This window comes from Temnothorax longispinosus, chromosome 3 (genome assembly GCF_030848805.1).
Source record: "Temnothorax longispinosus isolate EJ_2023e chromosome 3, Tlon_JGU_v1, whole genome shotgun sequence".
Lineage (NCBI taxonomy): Eukaryota > Metazoa > Arthropoda > Insecta > Hymenoptera > Formicidae > Temnothorax > Temnothorax longispinosus.
Genome location: NC_092360.1, coordinates 15,469,930 through 15,492,066, shown reverse-complemented (window position 1 = coordinate 15,492,066; position 22,137 = coordinate 15,469,930). Strand labels below are relative to the sequence as shown.

The following is a 22,137-nucleotide window of genomic DNA, read 5'->3' as shown; positions in this document are numbered from 1 at the left end:
CGTGCGTGTCAAGAAAAACGTAGACAAACCGACCTCATAGAAGTTAGCCGGACAATTTCGACTTACGACATTTTTTTTTACGAATCGATTGTTAGTCGTTTGTTATTGATTGTTAGACTAATTAGAACGTTTGTTAGTTAATAGTTTTTACGTAATCACAAAAATAATTTTTAGTGTTAATTTAGCCGGTAAATATAGAATTCTTTACAATTTTTTATTCAAACCGAGGTCAATCGATGCGGAATTGTTTGTTAGTTCCGAATATACTAAGTAAAACGTTTGTTAGATCACGGTTTCGCTAAAAAAAGCGAAAAACTGTATATCGTTTAGCTGCCGGAGAGTGGGGGTGAGACGTAGAATATGTGGTGGTTTCGGAACGCATTACGTAATAGTTTATCAACACGGGAAACGTGCTTAACCTATTTTCAATTTATTTGTCAGATTTGTCGTCCAGTTCATATACAGAGAGGCGGAAAAGCCGCCGGTGTCATTCTCATTGATTCGCATTAATTGTAATTTATATTAAAAACTAATCTTTCTCTGACAACAAATAGTAGGTATACAAATATATCACTGATATTTATTTCAGCTTGTACTTCCGGCGCAACCTACTGTGATAAATATTCCGGAATCTTTGGCATAGCATTTTACTACGACGCAGTTTACGAATATTCCGAACCGAGATTATTACGAACAGAGAAACCTCAACGGAGTAAAGTGAATAATACCATAGAGAAAACAGTAAACGAAGTAAATATATGCAGAGATGTCGCGGACGGCTTGCGTATATATTTCGATTTCGCATATTACCTCATCTCCTGTTATATAGGTAAGAAAAAGAGCAATATATTTTTCTGTAAAATCTTCCTTGCTAAGCAACGAACAAGCAATCGTTATTCCAAAGGAAGAATTAATGAGTAAAATTAAGGCTAGTATACATAGTCGGTTCTTATTTCAAGACAATGGCTTAAGGTTGATAATACGGCTCTGTTACATCTAACAATCGAGTGATTAGTTTATAACATCTCTCTCTCTTAAGATTATACTCCAGCCGGTCTTAAATATAAAAGATCCGACAATGAAATACTACCCTACAACTTTATTAAGTATTCCATTAAGATCTGCTGTGAGAAATTGATCAATCACAATCGAATGTGAGAAAAATAATTAACTATGATTGATTAATTTCTTAGGACTTAAGGATTACTACACCTATTGTATAGATTAAACCTTAAAAAATTTCGACATTTTTCTTGACCACAAGTTAATAAACCTGTTAAAAAAAGAAACCACTTAACACGCGAATTTAGTTCAAATAATTTATGTACAAAATTCGGACGTGAAATAAATTTGTTCTACCTCGCTTTTTTTACTTCGGTAGAACATTCCTAATTTGACCGAATAAGTAACATTTATTTCGCCACCAATAATTCCTAATTTGTAATCTACAGTCGCAATAATCCATAGTAGATTTGGTAGAATATTTCTGAATATTTCTGAATTTTGATATCGGGTAGACTTCCGAAAACGGCCCCCCTCCAATTTCGATGAAACTTTGTGAAAAGCTTCGTTTTGGGTTAAAATGAAAGCCCTTAAAAGGAATTTTGGCGACTCCTATGATAAAGCCATTTTTTTAGATAAAATGATAAAAAATATAGGAAAATCTTCGTAATTCTACAGGATGTTATAAAATGAATATATACTGTTTGTATTTAATGATTTAATGTTTTTATTATATACTTACAGCAGAATACATAAATAATATGCTTTGTAATATATTACACTTTCCACGCGAACCGAGGTTCACGCACACCCCCCCGTGCTTTCGGGGGAGGTGCGGTAGTCCCGAAATAGTTCACGCATACACTTTCCACGCGAACCGAGGTTCACGCACACCCCCCCGTGCTTTCGGGGGAGGTGCGGTAGTACCGAAATAGTTCACGCATACACTTTCCACGCGAACCGAGGTTCACGCACCCCCCCCCCCCCGTGCTTTCAGGGGAGGTGCGGTAGTCCCGAAATAGTTCACGCATACACTTTCCACGCGAACCGAGGTTCACCCCCCCCCCCCCCCCCGTGCTTTCGGGGGAGGTGCGGTAGTCCTGAAATAGTTCACGCATACACTTTCCACGCGAACCGAGGTTCACGCACACCCCCCCCCCGTGTTTTCGGGGGAGGTGCGGTAGTCCCGAAATAGTTCACGCATACACTTTCCACGCGAACCGAGGTTCACGCACACCCCCCCCGTGCTTTCGGGGGAGGATAAAAACATAAAGTCATTAAATACAAACAGTATATATTCAATTTATAACATCCTGTAGAATTACGAAGATTTTCCTATATTTTTTATCATTTTATCTAAAAAAATGGCTTTATCATAGGAGTCGCCAAAATTCCTTTTAAGGGCTTTCATTTTGACCCAAAACGAAGCTTTTCACAAAGTTTCATCGAAATCGGAGGGGGGCCGTTTTCGGAAGTTTGTCCTTGATATCTTTGGACCATTGAATACTTTTCTAGAAACATTATGTATCCTGTACATATTTTCTCGATAACGAAAAATGTTTAAATGTTTGTAAAAAAATTATCTTCATTCCAGGACACTCAACGAGCTCCGGGCTTTCCCTATCGATGACGACGGTGAATGTCTGCCAAGGATATGCGCCAGAAAATGAACAAGATCTTTTCAACAGAAAACTGAATCGCCCAGCATGCCGAGTATTTTCCGCAAGAAGTAAACTCCCCTTTGTGTCTTATAGCAAGAAATTCTGTGTGAAAAAATCGAGTATCACGTCGGCAAGAGATTCGCGAGTGCAAGCACAAAAAATTGTTGTTAGACATAAATGTATAATGTTGTTTCAACGAATGTTAACTTATTTTTTTATTGCGCTAGCTCTGTGAGTGACGTGTAAATTATTTTGTTTAAATATTAACACGGTCTGAGGAGTTTAGAGATGAGAAAATACGAATGTTTTTTCACGTTTTGTAAAATTCGGATGTCCATTGTGTCTGCACTCTCGCAGCGTTGGAATTTTCTCACTTTCTCATGATCCTCTTTAGGTAAAAGAAAAGAAAAAGAGTAAATTCAAAACGCCATGATTAACAGTAATTAATGTTTAATTTTGAAGTCTGTCACTTTACATAGTAATAAACAAACGTCATAGATCATATATCATATCAAATTGTGTATCGCATATCCGCATATACATATATATATAATACACAAGTGTTTTCTCCTCGTAGAATAATTTACAAAATCAGACTTTCTAGAAATACAGATATCCTGTTGCGTCCTGCTCCTGCTCGGTTCTGTTTTCCGTTATTTTTTTCTTTTTTTTTATATAATCACAGCTTATCTTGATACATAAAAAAAACATTGCTATTGTATTTTCCTTTTTCCGTTCGATAATTAATCGACACAATCAGAGAGTTTCTCTGAGATATTCGTAAACTGCGATATGAGAGTTAAGGTTTCTCTGGGATATTCGTAAACTGCGTCGTAGTGAAATGCTGTGCCAGAGATTCTGGAATATTTATCACAGTAGGTTGCGCCAGAAGTATAAGCTGAAATAAATATCAGTGATATATTTGTATGATATTTGTTTTCAGTGAAAGATTAGTTTTTAACATAAATTACAATCCTTGTATAATTTTAATTTAAATATGAAAAATAAATAAAATGCAAACAGCAGGAATAGTTTTTAGTTGTTGAAAAATGTATCCGGCACAAACGCTTTAGGAGCTTATATCTATAATATATATGTATATTAACTAAAATTTAATTACTAGCTTACCTTGATCTTATTACTCATTAGGTCATAATCCTGCTCTAGAATCCGTTTTAATGTGCTATCTGTAGCAAGATCATCGCCTGGTTTCATACTGGCTCCAGATTGGCTACCACCACCCACTGTGTTCATCGTCACTTGTTTCACCCATGTAATCAGAACTACTCTCTGTATCCTCTTCTATGTTTACGTCCTATAAATTACAAATGTAATTCTTATAAACTTTTCTTACTTTCGCAGTCCTCGATCTGCAATATCATACGGATAAATTAAATCATGCGGTAAATTAAACCTTTCATAGCGCGGCAACGTTAAGAAAATTACGCCCTCACAACACGATAGTCAATCAGCGTTACACATATTTTTCAAGTTATTGCTACTATCTCTTTCTGTTATTAAATTATAAAAGTTCTGAAACGTCCAAAATCAAATTTGTAACTTGAAAATGAAACTTACTTCCGTATAATAATCAGCGTGTTGGCCTGAACTGCCATCTTCGGAAATTCCGATCGTAGATGATGCAGCTCGACTGCCACCGCTTCTCGCTCTACGACGAGGTTCTTGATGCTCTGTTTCGTTTCGATTAAGCTCTTTAACATCTTATGGCTTCTCTTTTTGCGTTTGTCCCAAGACAGATTCCAACCCTTACACAATGATAAAATATATTTATATTTCTTTAATGTGTACTTTAATATGATTTGTACAAGATTAAATAGCTTCGCTAATGCTTTTCTAACTTACTTGGAAGTGCATGAAGTATTCCACTGCTTTTCTACCTCTTAAGGTGATCCTAAAGCCGTGATCCTAGCCGGTTTTTTTCAGTTTTTTTCTTAGCACTAATCTTTTAATTGGCTTTATAGAAATGCAAAATTCTTGTCTAGAATTAAAGTACGCATCAAAATCTAGGTCATGGTGGTCGAATTTATATGTGGTGGTCGTCACGTATAACCAAAAATATTAATTTTTTTTCGTTTTCGATATAAATTCGATTACCATGACCTAGATTTTGATGCGTACTTTAATTCTAGACAAGAATTTTGCATTTCTATAAAGCCAATTAAAAGATTAGTGCTAAGAAAAAAACTGAAAAAAACCGGCTAGGATCACGGCTTTACGATCACCTTAATGACATCAATGACATCAAGCATCTGCAAACAATTTTATAGTTAGTTTAAACTGCGAGTTTTAGTACGATGACAAAATTACTTATATCTACTTGTACATACAATAAAAGTTTATTTCTATATTTCATAAATCTGTAATTTGATGTAATTGTTCAAATACAATTTTAGTAGGTTACCTCTCTACTTTTGCAATCTATATCTCTTTCATATTGCAAGGATACTTTTTACTAAGTTCAGAATTAAATTTGCATTTTACACTTACCTATATTTTTGCACGTGAAATGTAGCCAGGTATTACGCATAAACAAATCTGATAAATAAATTGAAAATAGGTTAAGCACGTTTCCCGTGTTGATAAACTATTACGTAATGCGTTCCGAAACCACCACATATTCTACGTCTCACCCCTACTCTCCGGCAGCTAAACGATATACAGTTTTTCGCTTTTTTTAGCGAAACCGTGATTTAACAAACGTTTTACTTAGTATATTCGAAACTAACAAACGATTCCGCATCGATTGACCACGGTTTGAATCGAAAATTGTAAAGAATTCTATATTTACCGGCTAAATTAACACTAAAAATTATTTTCGTGATTACGTAAAAACTATTAACTAACAAACGTTCTAATTAGTCTAACAATCAATAACAAACGACTAACAATCGATTCGTAAAAAAAAATGTCGTAAGTCGAAATTGTCCGGCTAACTTCTATGAGGTGACAAACCGCGATATAGTTCACTTAGTTTGTTAACAATAACCACTTACCGTGATACGTGAATTTGGGATAGGAAAGATAGGTGATGTGACATAAATATAAAGTCGCATATAATAAATATGAATAATAACAAAAGAAACGGTAAACATTGAGCATTGACGAAGAGGTCCAGAAATAATTATGTATAACATGTTCGTGAAAATATAACAATAATAAACGAAAGATCGTTTATTTAATAAATAAATTGTGTGTTTTATTATAGTTTGTTTTCCTTCCACATCCAGATTCCTGAAAGAAAAACTGTTAATACATATAATAGATACATTACCCAGCGTGCGTATGCGAACATAACCTAGGATGTCATGTGGTCCTTATAAAAAGATTTTAATATAATTATTAAAATGCCACTGCACGCTGAGCATACATGTCAAACCTCTTCGTATATTGACCAAGGACACACATAAAAGCAATATACAATGCAAATATCGTAATCAAAAGTAATAATGAAAGTAATAATTAACGGCTGCTAGTTATACCAAGCAGTGATAGAAGTATGGGGTTACAAAACTTATTGCTCGTACTATAAATATTGTCAACTTAAGGAATGATTAAATTGTATACAGACTAAGGGTGCCTCCCCATGCAGGACGGAATCTCGGAAAACGGAATCTCGGAATCATTCTGATTGGTTAGTCCCATGAGGCTATTGGTTAGCCTCATGGGACTAACCAATCAGAATGATTCCGAGATTCCGTTTTCCGAGATTCTGTCTTGCATGGGGAGGCACCCTAAGTAGTGATGGGGAAGGTCTGGGGGATAGGGAAGAGAAGATTTGGGAAAGACTGGAGAAAAAGACTGTGGCTGTTTGATAGACTGGTATAGACGGTGTTGGGTTATGGAGCGGAAATATGGGGATGGAGAGAAAGGGAAGGAATGGAAAGGATGGAAGAAAGGTATATCAGATGGGTCTTGGGAGTGGACGGGAGAACACCGTGGTATCTTGTTAGGGAGGAGCTGCAAAGGGGGAAGCTAAGAGGGAGAGCAGGGATGAGGGCATGGAGATTTGAGAAAAAGTTAGAGGAGGGTAGAGGAAGTGAACTGGCGAGGCTATGTTGGGAAGAGCTGAAGGGAAGGGAGAAAGAAGAGAAAGCAGGCTCAAGCTGGGAAAGAGAAAGAGGAAAGTTCTTCGAAGACAGAGGAGTGGAGTTAAAAGAGTTGGAAAGGCTGAGAGAAGAAGGTGGAGAGGAATGGTTTATTAAGCTGTTTGGAGGAGATAAGGAGACGCAAAGGAAAGAGAGATGGGAGAGGATCGAGAAATCAGGTTATAATAAATGGTACAAGTTTATAAAAGGAGAAGGTATCCCGGGATATCTGAAGAAGGGATGGGGTGAGAGTAGATGGAGAAGAGTGGCAAGATTTAGATTAAGGAATGAAATAAGAGAAAGCAGATACTGGGAAGTGAAAGAGAAAAAGAAATGTAGGTTATGTGAACATAAGGAGGAATCGTGGGAGCATGTATGAGAAGAATGCAGGAAATGGGAATCAGGAAATAGAAGTTGGCAGGAAGCGGTGGGATGGGTACTGGATGAGGAAGGGGGAAAAGAGAAATGGATGATAGAACTAGAGGGGGAAAGAATGAGAGGAAAAGGAGAGTCGGAGGAGTTAGAAGAAAGAGGATGGGAAAAAGAGGGAGTGGGCCAAATAGGAAAGAGCTGAGACAGGAAGGAAGGAGGCTGAAGGACGGAGTCGCGGCAGAAACGGAGGAAGAAGAAGAGGGATGAAGAGGACTACGGGGAGGGAGGGTAAACTTTTGTGAGGTCGCAAATGGCCAGGCATAGGGGAAGTGAATTTTTTGTAAGAGGTTTGGGTACGTTCCTCATAAAAACGCCTTGTAAACCCTGCGGGGAAATACAATAAACATTACATACATACATACATAAGTAGTATGCATACTGTAGATAATGCTTCCAATAGAAAAAGCCAACAGCATGTCTGAATTTGACTCAGAAATATTACATGGTATATACATCCCATTATAGCAAAGAGCAGTTTTAAGGTTACCACATAAATATAAATCGACTTATATCAAATTAGCTAGATTATGCAGCAATAAAGGCAACAAGAGAATTCATGCATCATATTTAAATCAAATGAAAATCAAATGAGGGGTGAAAAATTACCATATTTGCAGTGGACACTGTTAAACAGTTATAATGACAATGTATGTACACGCTCCAGTAAGAACGTAAAATCGTACTGGTTATTAAGAAAACTCAACTAGTGTAATTCGTTTGAAAATTAACCTTTCGATATATTGATTGACTACAATTTTTAGAACTTTGAGAATATAACGCGGTATTAATATAAATCACATATCAATGAAATACATAGCTTAAGTATCAAGAAACTCAATTATTAATAGTCCGTTCACTTTAATAAATATATATCTGTTGCCGGAGATATTTCTTTCATAAATTCCAACACAATAATTATGCAAGACCAATTTCACTTAAACAAATTAGAAGCACTGAGAATCATTGAATATTTGTAACGCATAAGAGAAAACCTTGAAGAACAAATTATATTTGTGAAAGGACCATTAATGCAAAACATTTCAAAATAGAACATAATACAAGTATAAATTTAAAATCTAATTAATATATATAGAAGAAATGGAATAATGCATGGATTAATTTGGTATCTTACTAATGAAGAAAATAGATTTCAGAGAAATCAATGTTAAAAAAATTAAGTGGTTCTTAACCAATACATATACCCTTTTTTCCTTTTGTAATTCAATGCATTAATCCATAATAAACATGACACATATTCATATAAATTTCATCAATCGTGCATAACATGGTTTAACCATTGGATAATGTTTCTGAAATAATTATTCGTTTCGAAATGAACTTAGAGATATTCAACTTACGATAAAGAAAGAATACACTGACTATTGAATCGCAATAGAGTACATTAAAAAATGTGAACATGTACTATTTTACGAAATATTAACTTTACAGTTTCGATGAGTTAATTCTCAATTAATATCTTAACGAATCCTTACAATCTTTATACAACATACGTAATTTTACAATGAAAAGAAGCGAATATACTAAATACGCGTGGTTGCAACCAAATTCTTTTTATGCTTGATTACTCAAGTGAAATGAGAAGAATCTTATCTTAAACAGTGGCCACCGATTGATCGAAAAGATTGGATTGAATGCCTTGCCGAAACGCAAGAATGATTGTTATACATCCAAATTCCAATACGAAAGAAAGCTCTCGAATATTCTGGAACCAAAGATAGTCATTAACTAACGTTTGTAGCGACTTTATCAGTGGTCCCCTTACGAATAACGAGAGTTACCTGTGCGAGCTTTCACTTTACGTGAAAGTGACTCCAAAGAGGAGGAATACCGCCCTTCGGGTGAAAAGTCGGAAATATATTTCCATCGAATGTATTCTGCAATCGTCCTTCCTTCTTTAGTAATGGCGGATGCCTTTTCCTTATATCTGGCAATGGCAGATAATTTTCCAGTGTCGGTAGTCGCCTTTCCTTACGTCGTGCTGCCGTATTTAATATATTCGTCGTTGTAATTACGATTGAGTATAACTTGAAACGATTGATTTAACAATTCCATATCCTTTTTACAAAGAATAGTAGAAACGGGTAAAATGCACGACACGACTCGAAACGCGCGACTTTTGTGGACGAAAGATGTGGATGATGACGATCGTGAACGAAAGATATTGATACAATGACGATCGTTGCTACGCAAGCTCGATACTTCCGTAACGAACGCGGAAGTCAGGTATCGCAGCGCCATACGAACGCGGAAACCAAGTATTGCAGCGCCTTTGCGTGCGAAACATACGTACTACCAATGTCACTAGACCCATGTATTAGTCTCTATAGAGTGTTTACGTAGAGTGTTTACGGAATCAGTTGCTTACTGGCGAATACCATAGATGGCAACACGCCATTTTTCATTCGTCGATAAATCGCTGTGTTTTCAACAGACAAGTATAAGTTAACATAGAACATAAAATTAAGACATAGGACATAATATCTATAACGTGAGCTACATTAGGACCAAGTATTTATTTCAATGATGCATTCGCACTTATGTCTAGTCGCAAAACATGTGAGAGGTACCCTGGGAGCCTTCTCGCAACACATCTCAGCATTGATCAAGCTTTTAAAAATTGTATCAAGTAACTGAGATGTATCACGATCCACTCCATGCAACTCCACACAGGTAGTTGCTAACAAGGTTTACGTGTTCAACTTGCATATGCCACATAATCACTGCCGCATATTCAATATATATGGTAATAAGGGTCCTTAAATTAATAGAAAAGCACTCGAGGCATATGACGCACAATAATCCAAAACTTAACTAAAGTTATAAATAAAACTTAATATTACAATAACTCTTGATCATTGGTAATGTGAATATGTACAAGTCAGTGATATCCGTACAAACGTACCTTTTTTTTAAAAAAAAGGTAAAGAAAGGCGCCAAGTACACGCATAGTAGTGTATATATTGTTACTTCGAAAAAAAAACTTGCACATTGCTTCCTTATAGTTTTTAAGTGTGCAAGTAGAAACCTGCACATTGCTTCCTCTATGAGGAAGCCTGTTTTTGTATGCATAATTATCAGTAGATATTTATTAATTTGGCTTCCTCATAGAGGAAGTACTGCAGGTTTCTACTTGCATACTTAAAAACTATAAGGAAGCAATGTGCAAGTTTCTACTTGCTCACTTAAAAACTATGAGGAAGCAATGTACAAGTTTTTTTTTTTTCGAAGTAACAACATATACACTACTATGCGTGTACTTGGGGCGCCTTTCTTTACCTTTTTTTTAAAAAAAAGGTACGTTTGTACGGATATCACGCCTTTTTGTAGTATTACGCATTTTATAAACAGTATGTACAGGGTGTTATTTCAAGGTATAATATTACCACTTTGTTTTTTTTTCGAGGTAACAACATAATACATATACACTACTATGCTTGTACTTGGCGCCTTTTTTTACCTTTTTTTTGAAAAAGGTACGTTTGTACGGATATCACGCTTTTTTGTAATGTTACGCATCTTAATCTTAACAGAAAAAAATTACACCTTATAAAGAAATGTGTCTGAAGTTGTTAATAGGGACAAAAAATGATTTGAAAATGTTCTTTATCAATTCTTTTACAGACTGCAGAGAGAGTATTACAAGATACATGTGGTGCAACGATAAAAGTAAAGTTTTATGGAAATGCACCTATCGGATTCTACAAATACAAATATCTTAAGAAGCTTTGCGAGCAAGGAAGTTATGGCTCCTAGATGGTCACCACGGCCATATTGGATTCTTACTATCGAGGCGAGGAAAACACCCAATTTTGTTGTGCATGCCATTTTCAAATAAAAAGACATTTCAATAAAACATCACTATAGATCGTTTCAGAACACTTCCGAAATTGGCTGAAAACTACCCTTTTCTCTCGACAATAAACAAACAGCCATAAAACGAAGCCTAAACATACGGGAAAAACAGTCGTTTAACGACTATCGAAAGGAGGTGAAAACGTTCCTTCCGCATGCAAATCTTACTTTTCGGCCAATTTTACGACTTTCACGAATACGTTAAACGTTAGAGCACAAGCACAGAGCGAATAATAAAGAAATAGCACGCACAACAAAATAGGTTGTCAACATGTCACAAGACAGAATTCTCCATTGAAAAGAGTGAGAGAAAAGAGTTCTGATTTCTGCCGCGACGGTACGTCGCCACCGTCAACGCAGAGTTCTCGGCTGACCATCCAGGAGCCTTATGGTGCTAAAATATTTTATTTCTTAGTCAAACATATGGATGGAGATATCAACAATAACGTAAAATACCAGTGGTTGGATCATGAAGAATTAGAAAAAGTATTACCTACTGGAGTACAACAGAGTATTTTACAATTTATGTTTACGTAAAGAATAAAATAATAATATAAAATATTGAACTCATTCTTTGATCTCTTATTATTAATATTGTCTATTATTACCGTAATATTAACATTATAGTTAGAGAAATATTTAAAATAATTGCAAATACAAAATAATAGAATAACGGACAACGAGAGAATCAAACCTTCTTGAATTAACGACGGTTTGTCTATCTTCGTTCTTTACGCCTAGTGCCTTTGGAAGCGGAGCAGCTCCTCCGGTCATTAAAACCAAGAACATTTTCTTTGCTTTTGCGCTATTCGGAAAATCGACAACCACACCGCCATAAAAGCCAGCTTTTGTGGCTTGTGCCGTGATTAATTCAACCTGTTCACCGTTCTTTGGATAGAATTGTAACACTGCTCTTGCGCTTCTTGACAGGCATGCATACAACGTTGAGAAGAAACGATATAAACGTTTTGTAGGATTGTGCGAAGTTTTGCTTGCATAGCACAACCACTGAAGCGCAGAAATACCGACAGCCCCATCAAACGTACCAGCTTTAAATGGCAATCCTTGACCTATATCTCCCAAAATTAAGTCACCATCTAATTCTCTTTCATCAACAGCAACGTCTAAAAATAATGTGTTAATATGATTATATATCAAGATATATATAATATATATATATATATATATATATATATATATATATATATATATATATATATATGTTGTGACGTTGCGGCTCGCCGCACCGTCGCGGCGCCCCGCCGCCGTCACAAGGCGCGGAATTTCGCGCCCAGGGACGGACCAGGGAGGCAACGACGAGATCTCCAGGGGTCGTATTTAATCGCGTTTCCGCATTCTGATTACCTTCTTTTGTTTTTATGCAATGTAATACGCGCGGCACCTCACCCACACCACGGCAAACCTTCGAGAGAGTACTTGGCGAAGGAAATCAAGGACGATCGATAACCAAGGAGGGGTGGCAAACGCGGAAGCAGCAGAGATCGCGGGCTGGCGAGAGCAACGCGGCAGGCGGGCGGCACGTGTGGCAGCGACGGACGAGGCCGCCGATAGCGGGGCCCCAAGCGCTTGGGTAAACACCCGGCTTCAGCAAATGATCTCCACAAAACACCGACCCACGGGGTGGCTGGCCACCGCCCCAGGGTCAAACCGGAGGCACACCGGCACGAGCGAAGTTCCGTCCGCCGCTAAGGACAAAAATTTGAGGAGTCGCACGCCGCCGAGGGACCGTTGCCCGCCCCCGAAAGATCTCGTATCGACAGCACTGCGCCGGGACACCGCGGGCTTGCAAGCTCGCGCCCGATTGGCTCGCGCGCCCCTCAGGAAGGGGTTCCGTATCGATTCCGCAATCGAGCGGGTTTAGCGTTTCACTCTCTGGTCGTCCGTCGGCGAGATACGTTTTGTTAAGATACGCGATAGCCACCCCGAGTCGGGTATTTCGATCGTTGTCTGGCGGATCGAGGATCGTTGGTGGAAGGTGACGGCGAGGAGCCCAGGAGGAGGCGTATCACCGGTGAGGTTGCCCGTAAATCGCGATATGTAAAGCCACGACACCGCCCTCCGGTGCACGCTCTCGCTCGGGATAACGCATGTCAAGATCGAGTGTAATTTCGCGATCGATAACGAGAACGAAGGGCCTCGGGATGGTATCGTGGTCGCGGAACCGTGGTACAAGCGTTATGGCGAATCCCTGGAGGTCGCGATAGGCGTTAATGAGTTCGATATCGCGAGTATATCGCGTTGTCCTCGCGACCTTGGTGTACGGCCGCCTACGGGCCGGTATTTCGTCAATTGCGTTACCGTTTCTTCGCGTCGGGAAATTCTTGTGTTCGAGCGTCGGTGTTAGCGTATCAATTTGTGTTCGGATCTCGTTATTACGGGTTGATAATTGTGCTCTCGCGTTGAGAAACTTTGCGTCCGGTATTACTTGCGTTACGTCCTATGGCGTCCCTGCTCGCGACCACCTCGAATTTTGCGTCGGGACGTCGATGGCAGTGTTAATTGCGGTCGAATGTCGTTCCCGCCGATTGATTAATTATGTTAGACTTGTACTCGCGTTAAGAAATTACCGGCGTTCACACGCTTCGTGCGTTTAGATGTTACTTGCGTAGTTCTTCATGGCGTTCCGTGGTTATTAGCGATATCGCGACTTTGGTATTTCGCGTTGACCGGTATTCCGCCTCATTGGAGAAGCGCATTAATCCAGTATTTTGCGTTAGTTATCGTATTCTTTGCCTGGTTAAATGACTCGGCGCCTCCCCGTTGCGCCCGAGCAGAATCACTCGCGTTAGGTTAAGATATCATTGCGACAGAGTTTTTGTACGGTTTTCGACTCGAATTATTAATTGTTTGAGAATAGAGCCTTCAGCGTGTTTATTAGAGACTCAATTAATACTCCGTGGGTGTCTCGCGTCCGCATTAATATTATTTCTGTTAGATGAATCCAGACACCCCAGCCACCGGCTATTCTTGATTTATTTATTGAATTTATCTTGTGTTTGATCGAAGCCGGATGGATACACGTTGTTATTTTCTCGACAACCAGTACTCAATAAATGTTACTTTCTTTGTTATCTGACTGAGTATGAAATTAACGTGTCACCCCGCCGAAAATCGCGCTGCTCTTCATTAACCCCGCCCGTGATTAGGTCAAGCTAGCCGATTCCACGCACCTCTACACTTCGTTTTGCGTCTCGTTTAGGTTTTCGCGATTTCGTGGACGCGAATGTACGCGTCTGGCGCCCAACATTCGGAACATTTCGTGGAGTATCGGAGGTGCGAGGAAATCACTGGAGAGGCCGACCATCCCGCTCTCCTAAGTCCTTTTGATCCGGCACACGCCCCGGAGCGGTCCGGGAGTGCAAAAAGTCGTGACAATATATATATATATATATATACGCATATGTTACATATGCTGTAAAAAAATATTCTTAAAATATAACTGTATTGCACCATAATTAAAATACCAAGCATAGCTGAAGAGATGTCCACACCTATCCATACGTGTCCCTGATCTTCCAATATACTGCCACTTGTGAGACCTGACCCACAACCGATATTCAAAAGCAAGCAGCTCTGATCTTCAGGTAGCACAAGAACTTCTGTAGCACGTTTAGACATCTGTACTTTAATTTCTATTATACGAGAGCTGCAAAAACATGGATTTTATTATGAAGATATAATAAATATCTAGATAATTCGTATAAAAATTTCATATAGACTGTTGTGCGGCGAAGGTCAACGATCCCGAATTGCGACACCTAGCTGTCAGCGTTGCTTCCGGATCTTGCCAAACTCACCTGAGGTGGCATTCCGGGTTTCGCAAGTGACACCCAGGTCACTCGCCCGGAAGCAAAAGCGCTGAGTCAGCACCGCGGAAGCTAACGCGCGAGAGATAAAAGCCCGCCCTTCCGAGAAGCGGCGGGCAGTTTGGAACGAAAAGCTAGATCACGCGCAACCGAATGTAATCGACTACACGAAGCCCGCAAGTCAGGGCAGTAGATTAAGAACACCTGTGTAACAAGATATCTAAGTTTATTAAACGCTATTCTACAAAAGATCTGGATTCGTGTGTCTTCTCTCTCCCGGCGGATTTCAAAGAACTCCGTGCCGACCCTGCAACCCCAGGCGCGGCACAACAATTGGTGGCAGCGGTGGGATATCTGCCAACCGGACGAGAAGACATCCTGCCAGATCTACGGCATCCTGAAAAAGGGAACGGATCATAAAGCGGCGGCAAAACACCCCGGAGAGGAACAGCCAGCCGGATTCCGAGTGAGCAACACGTGAGACAACGGTAGCAGCCGCCGAGTGTATCAGCGACATCGGAGAGGCCCCGACCTACCGCACGGACTCGCCAGCCCGAGGCAACGCCACAGGGACGCACCGAGCCAGCGAAGCAGCGCAGCAGGGATACAGCGAAGCAGAGACGACACAAAGCAGCGGAGCGGCCCTGCAGGACTCCGACACAGCAGAAAGCGGACACCATGCGTTGCGCGGCGATACTGTAAGTCCGAATCAATTTGTAAGCCGACTACGGTACGCGCCGAGCGTAGAAATAGCGAGCGTTCCCCGCGATCGAAAGTCAAAAGAAACTTCGCGATTACAGCAACTACAACCGCGAAAGCCGAAGGAAGTTTCGCGATTACAGGAGACAAGTGTTAAGCGCCAATAGATGTCGGACGACTTGTCCCGGCATCCCCCTATTAGTAACGCGTCCTTCGTGTTGAGCGAGCGCGCGCAACAAGCAATCGAGAATAGCATCCGAAACCGTTTTCGCGCCGCACGACGTACAGACCACGATTCTTTAAACCGCGTGCGACGAAACTTAGACGCGCAACTTGCCGACGACGATACGCCAGTGCTCGGATTGCACCCCAACGTCATTATAGAACGCGAATTTGAATTTTTAGACGCTAGCCTTTGTAACACGAACGAGCAACCGCGAGATAGCCTAGCGGACGAACACAGTAACGATCACAACAGTGACACACGCATACGGCCCCTGACCGACGGTGACACCTCGGCCGATACTCAAAGCGAGTTTCCGTTTGGTGAGATTGACGAGAGTTTATTCTCAAACGACCCCATTGACCAGCCGGACAAAAAACCGCGTAGAAGCAGACCATACGTTAGCCGAACCCCTAGCAGAGTATCCTTGCGACGAGAATTTTCATTAACCTTTTACGAGAGCGATATATTCGACCCCGAGGAAGAGGATTATACCCCCCGGGCTAAAACAATGAGCCAGCCACGAGCTGCCGCGACAATCACGCCGCGTGAGGACATAACCTCTGCGCAAAATAACGCCGAAATGGAGCGGCCCAGACCCGCGGAAAATGGGCAACCGTCCGAAACCGACCAAAGTCGAGCCCCCGAGCCGACGCAAATAAGCCCAGGAGCAATAGGCTCCGTGCTCAGCGACGTTTTGCGCATGATGCACGACATGCAGGATCGCATGAACCGCGCAGAGGCTGCAGAATTCGACCGCTCAGTCGAAGTCTTGCGCGCAATCCGCGACATACAGGACCGCGTGAGCCGACTAGAATCCTCGCACGACCGCCCCGACGCGCAAGAACGACGCGTACGGACCAGCCAGGGCCCGCTGGACGTGACCTACGGATGAACGCAGAGCGACATCCGTAGTCAGCCAGGGCACCACGTCGGATTTCTTAGCCTAAAGGAAGCCCGTAATATGATTCCCGAAATAAACGGAGAATCCAGAGAGCGCGTTCGCGAATTCATTAGCGCAAGCACGTACGCGATGAAGAATATTCAGCCCATAGATAAAGCCATGCTTCTAGAAGCAATCTTATGCACGAAGTTCAAGGGCAAAGCAATAACCGACTTCGACACGCGCGATATTCGCGATTTTGAACAGCTAAAACGCGAACTCGAAACGGAATATCTTGAAAAGCGCGGTATGACCCATCTGCAGCTAGAATTCAACTCGCTAAAACAGAAGGCGGGAGAGAGCGCGCAGGAATTTGGGCGTCGAGTCGAGAAACTAGCGAGAGAACTATATGAGGCCATGGAAGAGGGCCAAGGACACTCCCAAGAACAGCAGAAGGCGATTCTCGACAGCATCAAGATGCAAGCCCTGCACAATTTTCAAATAGGACTGCACGACGACATCAAAATGCTGGTCCGAGCGCAACGGTATCAAAGCCTACAAGAGGCGATAACCGGCGCCAACGCGGAGAAAAAGGTCAGAGGCCCCTCCCCGAGAAACGGACAGCCATCGTCAAGAAATAGACTCCTCGCGGAAGACGCCCGAAACGCGAGCGCAACCGTGCAATGCCATACATGCGGGAAGACCGGCCATTATTAAGCGCGAGATTGCCGCTCGAACCGGTATGCAAGCAAATACACACTGCCGAAACACACTGCCGAAAGCAGAAAAGCCCCATAGAATCAACACCATAAAGTGCACCTATTGCGAGAAGGTAGGGCACAAGCGGGACGAGTGTTGGTCGTTGAACGGACGACCGAAAACAGAGCGACCGCACCAACCGAAAAGGGAAGCCACGAAACAGGCGCCCGTAAGCACGGTGAGAAAAAATAAGTCGCAAGAAACGAGCGACGAGACATCCTCCAACAGTAGCAGTGAAGAAGAAGAGCGACCCAGGAAGGGTAAGGCACGCACCGCAGCGGAGTATCGAGTAACACAGATAACGGGGAAGCATAAAGTAGGCCCGTTGGATATGATAACTCTACCCATTCAAGAAGCGGAGAGAGGAAAAATGGATCTACTATTAGATTCAGGAGCGACTCTAACCTTAATCAAAGTAGGGAACCTACAAGGAAAAACGATGGTGCGAGAGGAAAAACTAGCACTGATCGGCGTAACCGGACACCAGATTCACACGATCGGAAAAATAAAGGCAACGGTGGATCTCGGGAGCAAAAGGATTCGCCACACTATGCACGTGGTCAAAGATAATTTCCCGATCGAATATGAAGGGATACTGGGAAACGACTTCCTAACAGAACATAAGGCCGAAATCTCCAACGCAACAAAACAAATAAAAATAGGTAAAGCCACATTTAAGCTCCGCCCGTATCGTAAGATGACCAGACCACCCCGCAGCGAAGCCATCGTGGAAGCGGCAACCGATCAAAACCGAATAGGCATCGTAAAAAACGGCGAAAATTTTATCGGACATTTCCTCGTAAAGCCGACCGAATCTAAATGCCCGGCCAGCATTTTAAACAAAGCCGAAAAAAGTAATATGAAAGCCGACGCGTTGAGCCGAAACCCGATACCGGAGGCATCGGCCGTGCAGGTGACACAGCAAGATAAGAACACGCCAAAGGAGTATACCAAAAAGAAAAAGCAACAGACACTATACAATTATCACGACTCGCCTACAGGAGGGCACCAGGGAGTCGCGCAAACATTAAACCGCAACCAATTAAAACGACGCAGACGACCAAAAAGCATTCATCGAAGAAAAGGGCTCACGCGCAACGGAATAGCAGCAAAAAGCAGTAAGCAAAGAGGAAAGATAAAAATACACACACATAATAATCAAACTCACACAAGTGTTACTCCCGACAAGGACGAACCAGGACCACGTCCCTCTGTCCTGTTGCGGAGTGTAGCGTCACCCGCAACGGGGGGGAGGGCACCACACTGCCAGGGCGGGCCACCGCATCATAAGGAGGAGGGGGCGAGGAACGCGCCTCGTCTCTCTCTCTCTCCCTCGCCTCGTCTCTCTCTCTCTCTCTCTCTCTCTCTCTCTCTCTCTCTCTCTCTCGCCTCGCGATCCGCAACAGCCGCCGCCCGAAAAGCCCTCCTCCAATACTCGCGCTGACAGGCGTCACAGAAAGAGGGTGTAAAATATTGCGTACACCGATAGCACCGCATATTTAAGAAGGCACAGATTTAAGAATCACAGAAGGCACCTAACACTGCCCGAAAGTAGCAGCCAACTGACGCGAAATTAAGCAGAGAAATTAAAAGAGGAAATCCGACACGGACAGACGTCAGCGAAACTTACTTAGGACTTTCAAACAAAAACGCAATCCGATGAAAAAATATATATATACGATAAAACGAAAAACGCTACGCGTCCACGCTAACCGTTTGAAAACCTTATCGAAAATTAAAAGGCAGAGAGAGGAAGCATAAGCAAAAGACGTAGCATAAGGACAGCAGCAATGAAAATAAACAAAACGTACAACTAATCATGGCGAGGGGTACCACGCCCCAGATCAGCCAGCATACGGGAACGGAGCGCAACCAGCGTCAGGAATAACACCATGGTATCAGGCGGCGTTCGTTGATCACGCCCCACCAGGAATTCACGCGTACCGACATCATAACACACACGAGCGTGAACAAGGTCCGGAACCCCCGACCTGTCGGGAACCACCAAAGCCGGACCACCAGCCTCCTCAGCCTCCTCACCATCCCGAATCTCATTCGGGTCCACAGCGCCAGCCCGTACCGGCACATATTCAAGCGGGGGCATATCGAGAAATTAAAACTTTACGAGACCGGTGACAGACTCAGACTGAAGCGACTCGTAAAGCAGTATAAAAGTGAAAATCCGTGGACAGACATCGTCAGCAGAAAATACGATTAAAAGTAGAAACGACTTCAGGAATACATCTAACAGGCCAAAAGGCTACGTAGTAACGCAGACGATGACAGCCAAGACGCATATGACAACATTCTCCGCATGACAGACGCCGACAATACACAACGAATATAGTATAAATTAAGCTGAACCAGGATGTAACCTCTATGAGAAAAGAAAGCACTAACGAAAACTTCATACCTCAGTTTTCTTTTTCCACGGGGGGAGGGATGTTGTGCGGCGAAGGTCAACGATCCCGAATTGCGACACCTAGCTGTCAGCGTTGCTTCCGGATCTTGCCAAATTCACCTGAGGTGGCATTCCGGGTTTCGCAAGTGACACCCAGGTCACTCGCCCGGAAGCAAAAGCGCTGACAGCTGAGTCAGCACCGCGGAAGCTAACGCGCGAGAGATAAAAGCCCGCCCTTCCGAGAAGCGGCGGGCAGTCTGGAACGAAAGGCTAGATCACGCGCAACCGAATGTAATCGACTACACGAAGCCCGCAAGTCAGGGCAGTAGATTAAGAACACCTGTGTAACAAGATATCTAAGTTTATTAAACGCTATTCTACAAAAGATCTGGATTCGTGTGTCTTCTCTCTCCCGGCGGATTCCAAAGAACTCCGTGCCGACCCTGCAACCCCAGGCGCGGCACAACAAGACATACCCATCTCTCTACAACTAATTTTGCATGTGAATATCTTAATGGGGACAAAAAAATGATTTAAAAATATTCTTTATCAATTCTTTTACAGACTGCGGAGAGAGTATTACAAGATACATGTGTGGTGCAACAATAAAAGTGAAGTTTTATGGAAATGCACCTATCAGATTCCACAAATACAAATATCCTAAGAAGCTTTGCGAGCAAGAAAGTTATGGTGCTAAAATATTTTATTTCTTAGCCAAACATATGGATGGAGATAGATAATATCAACAATAACGTAAAATACCAGTGGTTGAATGATGAAAAATTAGAAAATGTATTACCTACTGGAGTACAACAGAGTATTTCACAATTTATGTTTACGTAAAAAATAAAATATAAAATATTGAACTCATTCTTTGATCTCTTATTAATATTGTCTATTATTACCGTAATATTAACATTCTAAGGACTCCTAATATCCTTTTTAAAGGAAAATATTCCCCTTTACACAAACATTTATGCACAATCACGATTATTAAATTTCATGTTTGATATTCTTTAACAAAAAAAATTTTTAGGCACATATTTTTCGTTACTAAAGAAAATATTTTATGCATATATTATTTTTAAGTAGTAGATTGATTATATAGAAACAGACAAAAATTAATTAGATCAATTTTATCAATTTTTTTATTTATAATTAACATTATAAATTATAAAAAAAATTATTAAAATAGTGTTTTTTATGTTAACGAAGTATATCTTACAATTAGAATCTCCCGGGTCTCTTTCGTCCGGTATATTTAGAGTCATCTCTAACTTCTTTTCCTTGCCAGCGCCGCCTGGGTAATTCCATTTTAAACCACCAAATTTCAAAAAAATTGTTTGCACGACCATTTTGTATTTCATCAATAATTATTTTACGTATTTCCTATACCTTTAAGGGTACAAAAACAATTTTTTCAAATGAGGAGGACCTCCGGTTCCGGAACATAGAAGGTGACAGGTGTGAACATAGCGGAGATAAAGTGGTAGAAAAGCGTGGTTCAGAAAGAGTAAGAGAGAGCGAGAGTAGCGAGACAGTATGGGATGGAGGTGTGAGACGGCGGAGAAGAAAGAGTTAAGCGGGGGCGAGATCGGTTAAAAGGTGAAAAGTGAAGAAAGTGGCTGGAACGAAGTGACAGTTGAGGCATAGACGGTAAGTAATATAGAGGGGCGACAGAATGTAGGAAAAGGCGCGAAAGCGGGCATAGACTAGCTCAGTTAAAGAAGGGATAGCTAGGATATAGAAGGAATAGTTAGACGTGCACGCAGCCATAGGATACATAACAAGAAAGAGGGATAGGCAAATCAAGAACAGCGGATGGAGAAAGAGAAGGAAATAGAATCAGAAAGTGTACAACAGGGAGATAAAGGAAAGAAGGGGGAAGGCGAAGGCGAGAAGAAAGCGAGAGGCAGACCAACGAAGGCGGAGGAGCTAGCCAAATTAAGAAGAGTGGACAGTACAGGATCGGTTAAGGAATTCTTTCAGAAGAGTGAGAAAAGGAAGAGGGAAGAAGAGGTGGAGGAAGCAGCGAAGGCGGAGGAAGAAATTCTAAAAGAATTTAACGCACAAAGAAGGGTCAACAGATTGCCGCCGCCCAAAATCAAAAAAGAAGAGCAGGAAAAAGAAAATATGGCGACGGAAGAATTACTGGAGAGGGTTAAAGAAATTTTGAAGAAAATGGAGGAACAAGAGGGAGAAAGAAAGAAAGATAAGGAGGAACAAGAGAAAGAAAAAAAAGAGATAAAGAGGAAATAAAAAACGAAACTT

At 41.5% G+C, this 22,137-nt stretch overlaps 1 protein-coding gene and 2 long non-coding RNA genes across 3 annotated transcripts; 1 reads left to right on the top strand and 2 right to left on the bottom strand.

The window, feature by feature from the left end:
* Positions 1-54: 54 nt before the first annotated feature.
* On the top strand, positions 55-3,369 carry LOC139810251 (uncharacterized). The gene is made up of 3 exons (XR_011731271.1): positions 55-512; positions 590-829; positions 2,597-3,369. It is a non-coding gene; the product is annotated as an uncharacterized lncRNA (long non-coding RNA).
* A 56-nt stretch (positions 3,370-3,425) lies between these two features.
* On the bottom strand, positions 3,426-5,640 carry LOC139810250 (uncharacterized). The gene is made up of 6 exons (XR_011731270.1): positions 5,172-5,640; positions 4,907-4,933; positions 4,527-4,563; positions 4,242-4,429; positions 3,792-3,978; positions 3,426-3,561 (listed from the first exon to the last, which is right to left on the bottom strand). It is a non-coding gene; the product is annotated as an uncharacterized lncRNA (long non-coding RNA).
* Positions 5,641-10,495: 4,855 nt separating this feature from the next.
* Positions 10,496-15,278, bottom strand: LOC139809586 (18S rRNA (guanine-N(7))-methyltransferase-like). The gene is made up of 3 exons (XM_071772558.1): positions 15,208-15,278; positions 14,560-14,741; positions 10,496-12,198 (listed from the first exon to the last, which is right to left on the bottom strand). The coding sequence occupies exons 1-3, from the start codon at positions 15,276-15,278 to the stop codon at positions 11,714-11,716; spliced, it is 738 nt and encodes a 245-aa protein (XP_071628659.1). The 3' UTR covers positions 10,496-11,713.
* Between the last annotated feature and the right edge of the window lie 6,859 nt (positions 15,279-22,137).

Excerpts from the sequence above, each read along its gene's own strand:
- LOC139809586 (XM_071772558.1), bottom strand. The coding sequence starts at position 15,278 with ATGTCTTCTCGTCCGGTTGGCAGATATCCCACCGCTGCCACCAATTGT. Across the intron at positions 14,742-15,207 it reads GCCGCGCCTGGGGTTGCAGG|CTCTCGTATAATAGAAATTA; the intron begins GTCGGCACGGAG and ends ATGTTTTTGCAG. Across the intron at positions 12,199-14,559 it reads CATCTCTTCAGCTATGCTTG|ACGTTGCTGTTGATGAAAGA; the intron begins GTATTTTAATTA and ends CATTATTTTTAG.